The 17,469-nt window shown below is 33.4% G+C and overlaps 1 protein-coding gene across 1 annotated transcript in view; it reads left to right on the forward strand.

Annotated features, from left to right (window-relative positions):
- The window catches only part of DAGLB (diacylglycerol lipase beta), a 42,633-nt gene extending 25,794 nt beyond the window's left edge, over window positions 1-16,839 (forward strand). Inside the window, exons 5-15 of the mRNA XM_074281044.1 lie at window positions 4,311-4,427; window positions 6,025-6,152; window positions 7,199-7,325; window positions 9,810-9,893; window positions 10,507-10,584; window positions 13,055-13,135; window positions 13,313-13,440; window positions 14,126-14,194; window positions 14,294-14,366; window positions 14,891-15,132; window positions 15,447-16,839. Of these exons, the coding sequence (XP_074137145.1) occupies window positions 4,311-4,427; window positions 6,025-6,152; window positions 7,199-7,325; window positions 9,810-9,893; window positions 10,507-10,584; window positions 13,055-13,135; window positions 13,313-13,440; window positions 14,126-14,194; window positions 14,294-14,366; window positions 14,891-15,132; window positions 15,447-15,645 (1,326 nt within the window). The 3' untranslated portion in view covers window positions 15,646-16,839. The remainder of the gene's footprint in view (window positions 1-4,310; window positions 4,428-6,024; window positions 6,153-7,198; window positions 7,326-9,809; window positions 9,894-10,506; window positions 10,585-13,054; window positions 13,136-13,312; window positions 13,441-14,125; window positions 14,195-14,293; window positions 14,367-14,890; window positions 15,133-15,446) is intronic.
- Window positions 16,840-17,469: the final 630 nt, after the last annotated feature.

Here is a 17,469-nt window from a genome sequence, read left to right on the forward strand (position 1 = left end):
TGAAGGAATTTGATCTATTTTTCTCTTCTCTTTGATTAAATGTTTCTTGTATTCTTCAAGTTTTATCACTTTTATGTAATAGGTTATTTCACCCAGTAACAACTATTGATTCAGTATAACTATAAAGTTTTGACCAAATTTTTCTATTGTATGAAAATATATGTAAAGAGTAGGGGATAAAATAACCAAGCTTTTTTATTTACATTCTTGCATTCACTCAAGAAAAATCTTTTATATATCTCTTCTGTTGAACTATTTCTTTGTGGAAAAAATAACTTTCTTATTTTAGGATCCCAAGATAGGAAAAGCCAGTCATGTGTTGCTTGCTTTTTAATATCACATGAAAAGAAAGAAAATAGTATATTTTGAAAGAATAGCTTGTGTTAGCTGTAGAAGTAGAGAATAGTGTTATTGTAAATTTTTCCAGGACTATTTGGGTATATTTATTTTGTTTTTACATCAAACTTGCTTTTGAAAATTTCACATAATTTGTTTTTTTTTCTCTGAAAAGAACCTAGCTACTATAGTCAGTATAAAGGAGATATCACTTCATATACATTTTTATTAGATGGAGGCAGGGAAGACAGGGAGGAATTTCTCCAAAGATCACAGAACAGCTGCCAGTAAACAGGGTTCTCATGGGTAATAATGATTCTACTGTGTTTAGATGATTCAGTGTTTATCCTGTGGCCTAACCACATTCAATAGCTTTAGAAGCAGTAAATAAAGGAATCTATTTTCTTTCTTTCATTCTTTTTGTTTTTTTACTTCTTAAATTCATATTTTTTATTTTGAGTTCCAGGTTTTTTTTCTCCCACCTTCCAATCCCTCTCCCACACATTGAGAAGACAAGCATTATGATACCTATTATATATGTGGTCATATAAAACACATTTCCGTGTTAGGCATGTTGCAAGAAAAATAAACAAAATGCTTTCATCTATATTCATTGTGCATCAGTTCTCTTTCTGAATATTTTTCATCTCAAATTTCATTTTTAATTTTAATTTTTCATCTTGAGTTCTTTGGAATTATCAGGGATAATTTGTTGATCAGAATAGTTTTCATAGCTGATTTTCATTTCAATATTGCTGTTATTATGCACAGTGTTTTCCTGCTTCTGACCACTTCTTTTTGCAACAGGTTATGTAAATCTTCCTAGGTTTTTCTGAAATTGTTCCCTTTGTAATTTCTTTTTTTTCCCCTCTTAATAGTATTTTATTTTTTTCCAATTACATGTAAAAATAATTTTCAACATTCATTTTTGTAAGATTTTGAGTTCCAAATTTTTCTCTCTCCCCTGCACAAGACAGCAAACAATCTGATATAGGTTGTATGTGTACAGTCATTTTAAACATATTTCCAATTAGTCGTGTTAAAAGAAAAATCAGAACAAGAGAGAAAAACCAGAAAGAAAAAAAAGTTTAAATATTATGCTTCAATCTGCAATCATACTCTATAGTTCTTTCTTTGGATGGCATTTTCCATCACAAATCTATTGGAATTATCTTGAATCACTGTATCACTGAGAAGAGCTAAGTCTATCATAGTTGATCATCACACAATGTTGCTATTACTATGTATAGTGTTCTCTTGGTTCTGCTCACTTCATTCAGCATCAGTTCATGTAAGTCTTTTCAGGTTTTTCTGAAATCAACCTGTTCGTCATTTCTTATAGAACAATGCTTTTCCATTACATTCATGTACTGTGACTTTGGCCATTGCCCAGTTGATGGACATCCCCTCAATTTTCAATTCCTTGCCACCACAAAAAGAGCTGCTTTCAACATTTTTATACATGTGGGTCCTTTTCCCTTTTTTATGATCTCTTTGAGATGTAGCCCTAGTAGTAGATTGCTGGGCTAAAAGATATGCATACTTTTCTAGCTCTTTGATCTGAATTCCAAATTATTTTCCAGAATGATTGGACTAGTTCATAACCCAAGTTCATATCCATACTGCATTACTCTCTGTTATTTTTCCACAACCCCCTTCATCATCTCACTTTTTCCATTTTTGTCATGTTAACTAATCCTATAGATGTGAAGTAGTTTCTTTTAATTTGTATTTCTCAAATTATTAGTGATTTAGAACATTTTTTCATGACTTGATAACTTTGATTTCTTCTGCAAACTGCTTGTTCATATCCTTTGACCATTTATCAGGTGAGGAAAATATTATTTTCTTAAATAGTATCCTTGAAATAAATTTCACATTTAAGGATGCAAGAATTTGAATTTGAATTTGTTCTAAAATTTGGAGTCCATTTCTCTTATCTTACCATATGGTGTTACTTGTTTGGCTGCAACAAAAGGTTTTATATAGGCAAGGAATCAAGTTACATTGTGGAGTATCTTGAATGTTATGTTTGGAGGTTGGACTAGGTAATAGAATCATTGGAGGTATATGATTAGAGAAGTGTTATATGTAATACTGCTTTCAGAATATTAATACAAGCTACAGCAAAGTAAGGGAGTGATGGAAAGACTATGGTAAGATTAATTGTACTGTTAGGAGTCTCAGAGCAGAGAAGTGAGTTAGGGAATTTTGAATTATGTGTATTTAAGATAAAGCTCAGAGGATGTATTCTGATGGAAGTGGATATCTTCGATAAAGAAAAGATATAATTCAATTCCAATTGATTAATGATGGACAGAATCAGGCACACCCAGAGAAGGAACACTGGGAAATGAGTGTGAACTCTTTGTATTTTTTGTTTTTCTTCCCAGGTTATTTTTACCTTCTGAATCCAATTCTTCTTGTACAACAAGAGAACTGTACAGTTCTGCACATTTATATTGTATCTAGGATATACTGTAACACATTTAACATGTGTAAGACTGCCTGCCATCTAGAGGAGGGAGTGGAGGAAGAGAAGAGAAAAGTTAGAACAGAAGTGAATGCAAGGGATAATGTTGTAAAAAATTACCCATGCATATGTTCTGTCACTAAAAAGTTATAGTAATTAAAAAAAAAAAAAAAGATAAAGCTCAGAGAACTATAAAAACTGAATGAAGATCCAAGCATACTATTTTTACCTTTTTGTTTTTTCTTTTTCATGGGTTTTCCCTTTTGTTCTGATTCTTCTCTCCCAACATGACTAATATGGAAATATGTTTATTTTTTAAATTACAATAATAGTTTTTTTTAATTTTTCAAAATACATGCAGATAGCTTTCAGCATTCACTAACAAAACCTTATGTTCCAATTTTTTCTCCTTTCTCCCCTTTTCTAGATAGAAGGTAATCCAATATAGGTTAAACACATACAATTCTTCAAAACATATTTCCCTATTTGTCATGCTGTGCAAGAAAAATCAGATCAAAAGGTGAAAGAAAAAAAAAAAACCTAGCATACTGAAACAGTAACAATCACAACAAAGATGAAAACCACTTTGCTTTTATGCACATTCAGTTCCCTCTGGGTGCAGATGGCTTTTTCTATCTCAAGTCTATTGGAGTTGCCTCTCACCTTGAAAAGAGCCAAGTCTATCACAGTTGATCATCACGTAATCTTATTGTTGCTATGTATGTTCTCTTAGCTCTACTCACTTCACTTAATCTCAGTTCATGTAAATCTTTCAAGGCTTTTCTGAAATCAGCCTGCTTATCATTTCTTATAGAGAAGACTATGAAGACTGAATGTGGATCGATACATAGTATTGTCACTTTTTCACATTTTTCTTTCACATGGTTCCTTTTGGTGTGATTTTTCTTGCATAACATGACTAAAATGGAAATATGTTTAAAAGGATTATACATGTTTTATCTATATCAGATTGCTTGCTATTTTGAGGAGGGGGGAGGTAAGGAAGAAAAATTTGGAACTCAAAATCTTGCAAAAATGAATTTTGAAAACTTTACATGTAATTGGAAAAACAAAATACTATTTGGGAGGAGGAAGACAGAGCTCAGGCTCAGACAAGATCTGCACAAAGAAGAAAGCTTTCTAATGTAGCTCTATAAGAAAAACTTCATTTTTATAGAAACTTACCTTAAAGTCTATTTCTTTCAAAGAAAGTTTTCTTTTACATTGTCTGGGTTTGCACATAGATTTGACAAGATGATTATAAAAATAGTTAAATCACTTGGTTATTAAAATAAGTATTAGGATTTTTCTGTGCTTTCCAGTCATAAGAAGATATTCTAGATTTTTCTTTGGGGGAGTATTTTTACTCGATAAGATTTGTTATTTCTCTTATTTTTTACTGGATGTAGAGAGGAAGACAATTTTAAATTGTGCATTAATTTACATGTGAATTTTAATGGCTGTAGTTTTTGTGCAAAACATTTTTATTCTATATATGCAGGATACTGATCTTGTACCTAGCGATATAGCTGCAGGTCTGACTCTTCTCCATCAGCAGCAGGATAGAAAAATAAAGGATCCTGAAGAAGTTGTGAGTCATTCGCTAGTGGCCTCTCAGGTAAGTCCTCATTGGACAAAATAGGTTTGCAGAACAGACTTGTAAATCTGCTAAAGATTAATATAAAATATTTTTCTGCATTATTTCAAGAGGAAAACCAAAAGAATATCTTTCGTGGTTTTTTACTAGAATGTATTTTTTAAATGAAAGATGTTATTTTGAATATTCACATATGTGTATGTTTATTTATATGTATATGTAATTTGGAAGTTTAAAATTTTTTTTTTAATAAAATTTTTTTACTGTTGATTGCACATGGTTTGGAGCAATCTGAGGTATGGTGTTTTCAGGTCATGCTGAATTCAGAAGTGAATTTCACTATAATGAATGAAAGTCTAAAGAACACTTATGTGGTGAAATAGCCATCTCTTCAATTTTGATAGCTAACAGAGAAATTTCTCATTTTAATTCCCATTTAATAAGCTTTTTCCTGACATTTAGTTTGTCTCTAATGAAACATGTCATAAACCTATGACTGGTTTATTTGTGCTGATATATTTTTCTTGCTGGATGATGGCAGTTTGTTAAACTTATATCCAATTCTTCCCTTTTCTTTTTTTTCCCCCCTGAGACAATTGGAGTTAAGTGACTTGCCCAGGGTCACACAGCTAGGACATGTTAACTGTCTGAGGCCAAGTTTGAATTCAGGTCCTCCTGACTTTAGGGCTGGTACTCTAACCATTGTGCCACCTAGCTGTCCCTATCCCCCTTCTGAAACATTAATGATTTCACACACCTTTGGTATCATCAAACCCTACTAGGAGCTCCTCAAGTTTGTCTCTTTCTTTTCTTTTAGTCTTGAGGTAAATAAAGCAAAAGAGCTAGGAAGCTATACTACCTCTTTTAAAATAAATTTTTATTGTTATCTTTTATTTTTTACATCACCTCAATTTCTCCTTTTCTTCCCCCTCCAAGAGTTCCATCTCAAATAACAAATAATATTTTTAACTAAAAAGAGAAATGGGGGAAGGAAAGGAGAAATCAGCAAAAATAGTAATAGCACGATGTCCTGAAAGTTTATTTATGGCAACCGTGTTAGCACCCTGGATACCTTACAATCAGCCTGAGTCAGGATAAGCAAAGGTCTTTATTCTTGGTCTTTAGCCGTAGATGGCCGCATAGGATCTCCGCAACCTCACCTCACCTCTTTGTCTCCTGGTCAGAGTGAGTCTGGCTAGTCTCACTGAACCTCCTAGTTCCTCCCACAATTCTCTGTATATACCAAACGATTGGGCCCGCACAGGATAGTGGGAAGGGCCATTTTTCAAGCATATTCTTATAGAGTATTGTCCAATCAGTAATTAGCCTCAAGTGCTCAGATTGTCCCACCTCAGTGCATTGACTCAAGAATTTCAGCCCCATACATTTATTTAAGCCTTAATACTGTGCTATATTGAGAAAGTTTGAAAAAAGTATTAGCCTCAATCTTTGTTTAAGAACCATTTTACCTGTTCATGTCCTTTATGTATTTTTAATTAGAGCTTGTTATAAAACTGTAAGAATGAAACTGTAGGGGTTTGACATCAGTTCTTGGTCTTTTGTGTGTTGGCATTTTCCTCATTTGACTTAACTAAATAAGAATTTTTTCCCCCTCTAGGAATCTGATTTGGATACAGAATTAGAAAATTGTCACCATTATGTGCAGTTTGCAGCAGCTGCTTATGGGTGGCCTCTTTATATTTATACAAATCCACTTACAGGTTTCTGCAAGATTGGTGGTGATTGGTAAGTTAGCATGTTTTTGCTGTTGTTGAGTTGCTTCAGTTGTGTTCATTGCTGTATGACCCCATTTGGATTTTCTTGGCAAAGATACTAAAGTTGATTGCCATTTCCTTATCCAGCATGTTTTACAGATAAGGAAACTGAGGCAAACAGTGACTTACCCACTAATAAGTGTCTGAAGTCAAATTTGAATTCAGATCCTCCTGACTCCAAGGCCAGTCCTCTATTTGTTGGGCCATTTACCTGCCCCAATTAACATATTCTGAGTAGTTAATTTCTACTTCCCAGATACAACTATATATGATATATGAAGTTAATATATGTCCTTTTTTAAGTATCTTTTTTCACTACCACCCCTCCTCCTCAGCAGAAGTATCCAATAATAGCTCATTTATAAAAATCACAGCATTTGGAACAAAACAAAGTTTTGTTTAGGGGCTAAGTTTCTAATGCTACAAATATATCACCTGGTACATTTCAAGTATCAACAACATTTCTGTACAGTATTTTCTAAATTCACAATGCAAGAAACTATGCACCAATACAAAAAACTATCATAGATTTTAAAATATTGAAATACTAAAAAAAACTTGTTGCCTATCAATATTAATACAGTTGAATGCATTTCCAAATCATCTTAAGTGGAAAAGCCATTCTAAAACATCCTCAAATTTTTTGCACTAATTTGCAAAGTTTTGGGCTTTTCTTGTGGGCCAGTTCTGGGGATTTTGATAGCTGGCAAAGATCTTGTATGGTTCCTACTTAAGTGAAAAATCATTAGTTCTGCTTTTCTGCTGTTAGGGAATTAAAATTGGGCTTCAAATTATCTCCTTTTTGAGAGCATCTTTATGTTCTCATTTTTATAAAACCTTTTGTTCTTAAATAATAATTGCTTTCATTTTCTAAAAGCTCATACATGTTAGCTAAACTTTTGAAAACTGTAAATTCCAGTTCCTTTTTTGCTTTCTTAGGCACTGGCAGTAAAGAATTATTTTCTTAATTTGTAACTAAGATTGCTTTAATAATTTTATTTTTTAACATTTTAATAGTTGTAGAAACAGAACAGCAGAATATGAATTTATTGGAGGTGATCATCTGAATTGTCATTTTGGATCCATCCTGCACACAACTGGGCTTCAGTACAGGGATTTCATTCACATCAGCTTTCATGATAAGGTAGGCTAGTAAAACCTGGTGCTAAGTTTTCAATAAAGTTTAAAATAAGATGAAATGAAAGAAGACACCAAATATACAAATAGTTCACCAACCCCAATCTTTAAAAATTTTGACTTGGCCCTGCTGTCCTGTGAATATCCAATCCTAAAATTCCTTTTCATTAGCAAACTCCTGGAAAGTATCAGTTATATTCACTGCCTCCATATCTTTTCACCCCATTCTTCCAACCCTATGGCTAAGTCATTTAACAACTCTGATCTCATCTTAAAATGAAGTGATTGGACTAGATCGGGGAAGGGAACCTTTTTTCTGCTAAGATTCTTTGAGATATTTGTAATATCATTCAGGGGCCATACAAATTTATCATCTTAAAGAACTCAGCAGGTTGTTATCTCCTGTAGTTACATTGGTAGGACCAGACCAGGTGATATCTTGGGCTTTATTCAGTCCATAGTCCAGATGTTTTCCCACCTCTGGAATAGATGATTTCCTGGGATCCTTTTCAGTTCTAAATGTATGATGATCTGATTCTTACAAAGTAGCTCCCAATTCTACTGAAAATTCTTTCAAAGCTCACTAATGTTCTCTAAATCCATTGCTATATTCTCAGTTTTTATCTTACTTGATTTTTCTGTAGTTTTTGACATTGGCCATCTCCTTTTCTTGGATGTTGTTTTCACCTTTTTACTTTTATTTATTTAATTGGGTTTTTTTTGTTGTTGTTAAAGCTATTGATTGATTGATTGATTTTATTAGCTTTTTATTTACAAAATATACACATGGGTAATTTTTCAATATTGACCCTTGCAAAACTTTCTGTTCCAAATTTTCCCCTCCTTCCCCCCACTCCCTCTCCTGGATGGCAAGTAGTCCAATACATGTTAAATATGTTAAAATAGATTTTAAATCCAATATACATATACAAATTATACAGTTATCTTCCTGCACAAAAAAAATCAGATCAAGAAGGGAAAAAAAAAACTGAGAAAGAAAGATGTAAAGCTTTTTATTTTTCAAAACAAAAGCATAGATAATTCTGCAACATTAGCCCTTGAAAAACTTTGTTCCAGTTCCCCCCCCACCCCTCTCCCCTAAATGGCAAAAAGTCCAATATATGTTAAACATGGTAGAAATATATGTTAAATCCAATATATGCGTACATATTATTTATACAATTATCTTGCTGTACAAGAAAAATCAAATCAAACCAGAAAATAAAATGATGAACATAAAATGCAAATAAATAACAAGAATAAGACTATGTTGTGAATCACACTCAGTTCCCACAGTCCTCTCTCTGGATGTAGATGGCCCTTTTGATCACAGAACCATTGGGACTGGTCTGAATCATCTCATTTTTGAAGAGAGCCACATCCATCAGAATTGATCATTGTATAGGCTTGTTGTTGCCATGTACAATGATCTTCTGGTTCTACTCATTTCACTTAGCATCAGTTCATGTAAGTCTCTCTAGATCTTTCTGATATCATCCTCCTGATCATTTCTTACAGAACAATATTTCTGGCCACTACCAAACCTGCTTTCTAACACTGCTTTCTAGTTTTTCTTGTCTCTCTGATTGTTCCTTCTTAGTTTTTCTTCATTCGTTTCTTGTCTGCTTAGTGTAGATGTCCCATAGAGTTCTTTCCTGAGCCCTCTCCTCTTCTCTCATTTGTATTCTTTCTAAGTAGCTCATTTGCTTCCATTGAATCAAGCATCATCTCCTCACATGACTCTCAGATTTATATATCTAAATCTCCTGAACTCCAATCTCACATTGTCAGCTGCATACTGCACATTTCCTTTTGGATGTTCTTTAGACAATTGAAACTCATTATCTTTTCTCCTAAACCTTCTCCTCTTCCAAATTTCCTTACTTATTTTAAGAGTACCACCAGTCTTTTCAGTCACCCAGGTTTGTAACCTCAGAGTAGTATAAGCCTCTTCCCTTTCCTCACCAACCCGTTTGCATTTACAGTCAGTTACCAAGTCTTGTTGATTTTTTAACCACATCTCGTTTTTATTACCTTCTCTCTTCTCATATGTCCACCAACTTAATTCATGCTCTTTATATCTGATATGTTCCAATCATATTAGACTACTTACTAGCTGTTCTCCAAATATAGTATTCCATTTTCCACTTGTGTATTTTCATAAGCGGTGCTTATATATGGAATGCATTCCTCCTCCCACTTTCTGCATTTTCACCTCTGAGAATTACTTTCCTATGTATTCCATGTATATGTTGGCTCCTCCATGAAGTCTTCTCTGTTGTCCCCAGTGCTTTTACCTTGTACACTTATTTGTCCCCTTCAGTAGATTCTGTAAGCTTCTTTGGAAGCAAGTATCCCTTTGTATCCCTGGAACAGTGCCCTACATATAAGTATTCAGTGATTACTTATTAAATTGAATTGAATATTAAACTTCTAATGTTTTTTTTTAATTGAATGTTAATTATTATTATTACTTCTTTTTGATCCTCAGGTGTTTGAACTTCCTTTTTTAGTTGCTTTGGATCATAGGAAAGAAACTATTGTGGTAGCTGTTAGAGGAACCATGTCTCTTCAGGTAATAAGCCTTACATGTTGGGTTTGGGAATGAGAGAGACAGAGAATGGAAGGTGAATAGCAATATTCTGGATGATAAAAAATGTGGTAAGGTAATGGTGTTTTTATAAAACCCTTCTCTTGCAGGGGGCAGGAAGATGTTTCTTAGTGTAAAAGTTGTGGAGGATACAGGAAATATTTGGGGAATTAAAACAAGAAAGTTAATTGGATACTTATGTGGAAAATTGTTGCATTTTAATTGAAAGTAATAGTAATACAGGTGAAAATTCATCTAGTCTCTCTAACTAGGACATAAGCCCGTTGGGGTAGGGGCGGCATCTTAAACATCTTTTCTGTACCCTGTAGTAGGGATTGACTTCTATATTCTGTTAACTGGTTGGGTTTTTAAAATATTTTTTAAATAGCTTAATGCTAAATTGTTCTAATGAATGATGACATAGAAGGTCTCAACATTTTGTCCTCCCTGGCTTAGGACCCACGTTACATTTACATGCTTATTATATAAAAAATTAGGGTTTTTTATTAGACTTCTTTACTTTAGTATTGAGCTGTTTATGCAGGTAACTCAATATAAACCTGTCACAGAAAATCTTTTCAATGTGTTTTCTTTATAGGACATCCTCACTGATCTGTCAGCTGAGAGTGAAAGCCTGAATTTAGAATGTGAGGTGCAAGATTGTTTTGCACATAAGGTATATGCATTGTGATTTGTGGTCTGGCATATCTCTCCCATTAAAGAGATACTCAAAAGGTCAGTTTATGCAAGAATACTTGCCTCCAGCCCAAGGGGTTTTGTGTAAATTCAAATCCCCTTCTAAGGGAATGGGCACTTACCTATAGTTTATCAATTTAATTGGGCCGGGTGGAAAGGAGCAGCATCTTAGATGATGTGTTCTAATGGCCAAAGTACTGTATGATACTAGAGAAATACAGCAGAGTCAGTGAAAAAAGTTGCATTTTGATGAAAATAGGACCCTACTCAGTTGTTCAGAATTATAAAATGAAACTTGTATAAAAACTATAGTAGTCTTCATCTGACCCAATTGTTTTTTGTTATTTTTTATTTGTTATTACCAATAATAAGAATGGTTAAAAAAAAATTATAACTTAAGTGCCATATCTTGATGCTTAAATTAGCATCAACAATATTCAAAGACTAACAAAATAGTTTTTCTGAACTAATAAAGTGTATTGATGTTTTTGAATTGGAGAAAGTCCATTTTTCTTTTTCTCTAGCCTTTTGAGAACTTATAGTCCCTGAAATTTGTGAAAGACTATAAACAAAATCTCCTGGGCACATGTACAGAAAAATGGGAAAAAACATTTTAAATGAAGCTTACACATACTATAGCACACATTTATTAAAATTTATGCAAAGATAGTCTTGTCTACCTAATGAACAAAATTCCTTTGGATATCAGATCCTTGAGGTTCTTTGGTTTCAGTGATTGTTAATTTCTTGTTGATTTGGATCTTTAATTAAAGACATTACCTTTTTTTGTTACAAACTTGATAAATATTGCCAAAACCATATTTCCTTGTGTAAAAAAAAAAAAAAACCAGTAAAATTAGATTGTATGTGAAATTGTTTTTTATAGTAGTGCCACCCATCCTTACCTTCTTGGTCCATATACATTTCTGAAATTCTTTTTGATATCTTGTATGTATTTTTTTTTCTTTTTTTGGCTGACGTAATTGGGGTTAAGTGACTTGCCCAGGGGTCTCACAGCTAGGAAGTGCTAAGTGTTTGAGATCAGATTTGACTCAGGTCCTCCTGTCTTCAGGATTGGTGTTCTGTCCACTACAGCACCTAGCTATCCTTCTGTGTATTTTTAAAAATGTTTTATTATGTTTTCTTCCTCTTTTTCATCACTCCTTTATAGCTCTCCCCTTTCTCAAAAGGGCTCCTTTTAACAAATAAGTAAAATCAAGCAAAATAAAACTATACATGCAGTCATGATTGAGAAAGTGCATTTACTCTGTACTTGCATTCCAACACTTCCTTGCCAACTAGTAAGACCCATGCTTCATTATCAGCCTTCTGGAGTTTTGATTGGACATTGAAATGATCAGAGTTCTTAAAGTTTTCACTGTTTTTCCTTCACGTTATTGTAGTCAGATAAATTGTTCCTCTGATCTGCACATTTCACTCTAGTAGCTTATACATGTCTTTTCCGGTTCTTCTGAATTCTCTCTTTTGTAAATTTTTTTAACACCACAAAAATATTACATTACATTAATAACCTATAATTTATTCATCCCGTCAAATAGGGAATGGGTACCCACTTTTTTTTTTCAATTCTTTGCTACAACCAAACTATATTATTTTGACTATAATAATTTTTTAATGTATAGGCTTTTTCTTTTTCACTGAATGTTGATGCTCAAAATTATATAGATCACATCTGCAGACATAGAATTTTCTAGTTGTCACGAGAAGTACATAGCCCTTAGGTCTAATAGCCTTGGTTCTTAAGTGGTGATTCCCTTTTTTATAGTGCCTATGTTTACTGTTATTTACAAAAAATTATAAAGCTATGAAATCTTAAGAGTTGAAAAGAACTTAAGGAGAAATCTACCACAACCTCACATTTGGGGCAGCTAGTTGGTATAATGGATAAAGCACCAGCCTTTAAGTCAGGAGGACCTGAATTCAAATATGGCTTCGTACACTTAACACTTCCTAGCTATGTGACCGTGGGCAAATCACTTAACTCCAGCAAAAAAATAACAAAAACAACAACAACAAAAACAAACAAAACTTCACTTTCTTTGTAGGAATTCCCATTACAACATCTCCTAATAGTCTACTTGAACATTTCTTGTGATGAGCCCACTCTTGTTGGACAGCTGATTTAGTATAAAGACCTTACTTAGAGTAAATCTCCTGTCTCCTAACTTTTTACTAGTTCTGGCCCTTCCTTCTTGCCAAGATGCAAAAGGCAATTAATGTTGTGACTGTTGATTCACTTAGAATACTGTTTTCATTTTACTTCAAAATTTCATTTCCTGTGTTTGTTTTCTTAAGTATATATATGGAGAAACTGAGAAGATGAGAACAAAGGGTTAACAGGCTGGCTATGGAATGGATTTGAGAACATGTTTTTAAAAATTAAATCATAGCTCAATCTTCCTCCTTTTCTTCCCTCTCTGGACTTCTAGGGGATTTCTCAGGCTGCCAAATATGTTTACCAAAGACTGATCAACGATGGAATTTTGAGTCAAGCATTTAGCATCGCACCTGTGAGGTTTATTTATTTATTATTCTAGTACCAGATTTCTCTGAGTTCTGCTTTGGCACTAAGTTTTTTGATTATAAATGTTTTATTATTGTTAAAAAAAAAAAAAAAGTGTTACTTTTTCACTTAGATTCTGCTTGGTTTTCTTTTTTTCTTTTTGTGTGTGTATGTATGTGTGTAGGAATACCAGCTTGTTTTAGTAGGTCACAGTCTGGGGGCAGGAGCAGCTTCTTTATTAGCCATCATGCTCAAAAATTCCTATCCAGAAGTCAAGTGTTATGCCTTTTCTCCCCCCAGGGGACTTTTAAGGTAATTACCTGATTTCTTAAATGTAGAAATAGATTAGTTGCTATCATCATTCTAAGGTGGCTTTTTTTAATCCTTGGCCTTCATATCCAGGATGGCAATTGGATTAAAAACAGAAGAATTTAGTGGGGCAGTGAGAGACTTCAAATAGACTTCAGATTTGACCATATAATTCATTTCTTAATAACTGATACAATTGGGATGAGTTAGTCATTTTTTAAAGGAAGATATAATTGCAGATGTCTTCTACATGTCTTAAGATGTCTTAAGTTCTACACTGAGTTTTTAATTATTCTAGTAGATGTTTAGTGAAGAAATTCTTTCTAATTATTGTTGTTGCCAAGTAGTATATCATATTGGGCAATACATGTTATTGGAAGATAATTCAGGAGGTCTAATTAATTCATAAATTTATAGATGAAACACTAAGATGGTTAAGTTGGAAGAAACCCTTAGAGGGAGATTTTAAATTTACTTGTAATAGTTCAACACTGTTCTATCTTCTATCTTTTATTGAAATATAACCACTCCGTCATCCAGGCTATAATATTCCTTACCTTTAGAAGCTAGCCTCTTCTCTAGTTTTTATGATATTGACATCTCAGTGACCTTGTAAAATTTATGAAATCTTAGGTAAGATATACTATTTAGAATACAACTAACTTTGTTTATGTATTTATTTCTTAAGCAAATCCCTTTCTGAATATTCCAAAAGCTTTGTTGTATCACTTGTTCTTGGGAAGGATGTTATTCCAAGGTAAGATTATTGACTGACTTATTGACTGACTGGATACCTTTGGAACCAGGTTTTTATAGAGCCAGCTTCAGAATTATTCTAATCTTCTTTATCTAACAGGTTAAGTGTGACCAACTTGGAAGATTTAAAAAGAAGAATACTAAGAGTGATAGCTCATTGTAATAAGCCTAAGGTAATTTGGTATTTTTAAATCCTCCCTCCTACCCCAACAAATATAATTACACATATACATATATGTGTGTATATTATATAATTGAAAGATTTCTCTAATGCTCTTGAAAAATCCTTCCTATCATTGGACTACAGCAATTTTCATTGATATTTATTCGACTATCCTCCTCAGTATCCTCATCTAGAAAATGAATGGTTGAATGAGATAACATCAAAAAACCTTTCAAAAACCCTATGCTTATATCAGTTATTTATTTGACTTTTTTGGTCTGGTGCTAAAAATAGCATGTCTAAGGAAAGTGCTGTGATCTGAAATTAGGTGAATGATTAGTTCTCAAAAGGCAGAAATATCACAACTTGAAATGATTAATATGGAATTGATTTCGGTTCACTTGTACGTTTTCCTCTTTATGAAATAACTTCGGCATGTGTTATGATTAATTTGCAGGATCCAGAGCCTTCAAGAGTTTTCATATAGCAAGACATAAGTATTAAAGTATCTTTCTGTTTTTCGTTATAATGCAGTATAAGATCCTGTTGCATGGATGTTGGTATGAACTATTTGGAGGGGATCCAGATAACTTCCCAACAGAGTTGGAAGGGGGAAACCTGACTCAGCCTCTACTTGGAGAGCAAAGTCTGTTGATACATGGGTCACCTTCATACAATATTTTCGATGAATCTCCTAGAGAATCCCCAACTAGGTATCCTCATCTATATCCTCCTGGAAGAATCATCCACCTTATTGAGGATGACAGTTCAGGGAGGTGAGTATGGAAAACAGCTTAATGAAAACATTAACTAATATTATTATATGCACAAATATACAAAATAATGAATAACATTATTATGGCAACATTGGTTGCCATACAGTCTACTTCAAATGGGAGAAACAAGGTAATTATAATATAACTGGGAAGTTATATCAGATTCTCACTTTGTGCTCTATTTGTAATAAATACACAGCTTTCCTATATTGTCTCCTCACAAAGAGCCAGGTACTTAAGACTTGTTTTTGTTTTGAGGTTAGCTTTAGTTGTGTTGAATATCTTATTTTGTTTTTTTGTTTTTTAATTTTTAGGTCTTGTTGCTGTTCTACTTCCAGATATAGTGCAAAGTGGGCAACTGAAGCAGAATTCAGCAAAATTCTTATAGGCCCTAAAATGTTAACAGACCACATGCCAGACATCCTCATTAAAGCCTTAGATAATGTAGTCTCCGAGAGAGCAAGTTGTATTTCTTGTTCAACACAAGAAAATTTTAATGCTAATATAGCATAACTATAGCTATTGGAAAGCAACAGTATTTTTCCTTATATTTTGGATTCTCCAGCCACAACTGACTGATTTGTATTTGAATAATTTATGAAGAAAAGTTTGGATTTTCACACTTTGGAAGTGACCAGATACTTGGAATATTGAAACTACTCTCTGAGGAAACTTCTGTATGAAGGAGGGTAACTAGTGGAAGGATCTATAATGACATTTTAAATAGAATCAGATATAAGAAGAAAGCACTGGGGGCAAGATAATAACTCTAACCTCTAAACAGGAAAGTAATCTCAGAGCCAACAGAAAATTATTTTTGAAGACTTAAAAGAGGATATGACCACTTTTATCAGCCATGGAATGAATTGCTTCTCTCCATCAGCCAGCTTGGAAGGGGAATACTTGTGGCTGAAATTTAGAGCAAATAGAAGTTGGTATCCTTATCATATTTAACAGCTGTTAAGTCACGAAACTTATCTGCCAGGGATTAATTATCTCAGATACACCCCTTAAACTAGCAAGGCCAAACTTCTTTTCTCAAAAGTTTAAATGTATTTGATCTTTTCTTCCCAGGCTTCCAAATATACTTATCTCAATTTAAAATCATGGATCAAATCATGATTTTTAATCAAATGCAAATATATTTAGCCAAAAAGATTTTTTAAAAATCTTCATAGGGATATGTTAAAAGTGAGGCAAAATTCTATTAGCAGCCCCTGAGATAAATATTGGAATCCTTTTGGCAAGCCCCACCTTGTCACATAGTTCTGCTTAACTCCTACCCTAAAAGTTGCAGTGGGAGAACAGGGAGGTAATGTAAAAAGGCAGGGAATGTTCTTCCTTCAGTGTGCATTTTCTGTTTTCAGCCATCTTTATGAACCTTTTTTGTTTGGATTTGCTTTTCACTTTCATGGTTGTCCTTTTTCCTCCATATCAACAGAATTGATAGTTGTAAGTCTTCCCTCAAAACTTTTTTTTGCAATTTTCCACCATACTTCCCCTCTTTGTAGGCAAAGGATCATCAAAACCAAAAAAGTACTTATACATGTCACTACAGTTCTTACACAGTGATGCACTTTTCTATGGAATTTGTTTGCAAAAAGTTAGTACTAATGTTTTACTTTGATCAAAAAGTAATCATGTTTTGCATGTGTTCATACTGTGCTATTGTAAATAGAAATAAAGTCTTAAGAATCTTTGTGAAAAGGACAATGTCCTCATTGCAGTTTATGATCTTCTATCCTTCCTTTTGCTGCTTGATCCTGAAGTAAGATTTCTGTTCTTAAAATTTTAATATTTTTACACACTGCTGTTTTAACACTGGGTCCTTTGTATAGATAGTAGGTCATCAATCACTTTAAGAGTATATCAAAAGTATTGGTTGGAAGAGAATTCATGCCCAAAGAGGAATCCTCACCAAAACATCTCTATTAAGTAGTCCTCTATGCTTGAAGGCATTAAAAGGAAGAATGTTTAAAAACATCCATTTTTGGATAGATCAAACATAACACATGCTTAATAAGAACTTGATTTAATGTCCCAGGCATTGCTATGCATAGGAAATGCAAAGACAAAAATGAAAAAATTCATTCCCTCAAGGAATTTACATTCTAATAGGGGAGTCAATTTTAATTTATATATGCAGAATATATACCAAGGTTTCATGTAGAAGGTTCTGCTTAAGCTCAGTCTAAAGCTAGTTTTTCAAGAGGGGAGTAAGAAGAATATTTCAGGTGTGGCATAAAGAACATGCTAAGCCAGATGGGTGAATCATGTGTGAGGATCACTAAGACATTATGTCTAAAACAAAGGGTATTATTTATCTAGTCCCAGTAT

This window comes from Sminthopsis crassicaudata, chromosome 1 (genome assembly GCF_048593235.1).
Source record: "Sminthopsis crassicaudata isolate SCR6 chromosome 1, ASM4859323v1, whole genome shotgun sequence".
Lineage (NCBI taxonomy): Eukaryota > Metazoa > Chordata > Mammalia > Dasyuromorphia > Dasyuridae > Sminthopsis > Sminthopsis crassicaudata.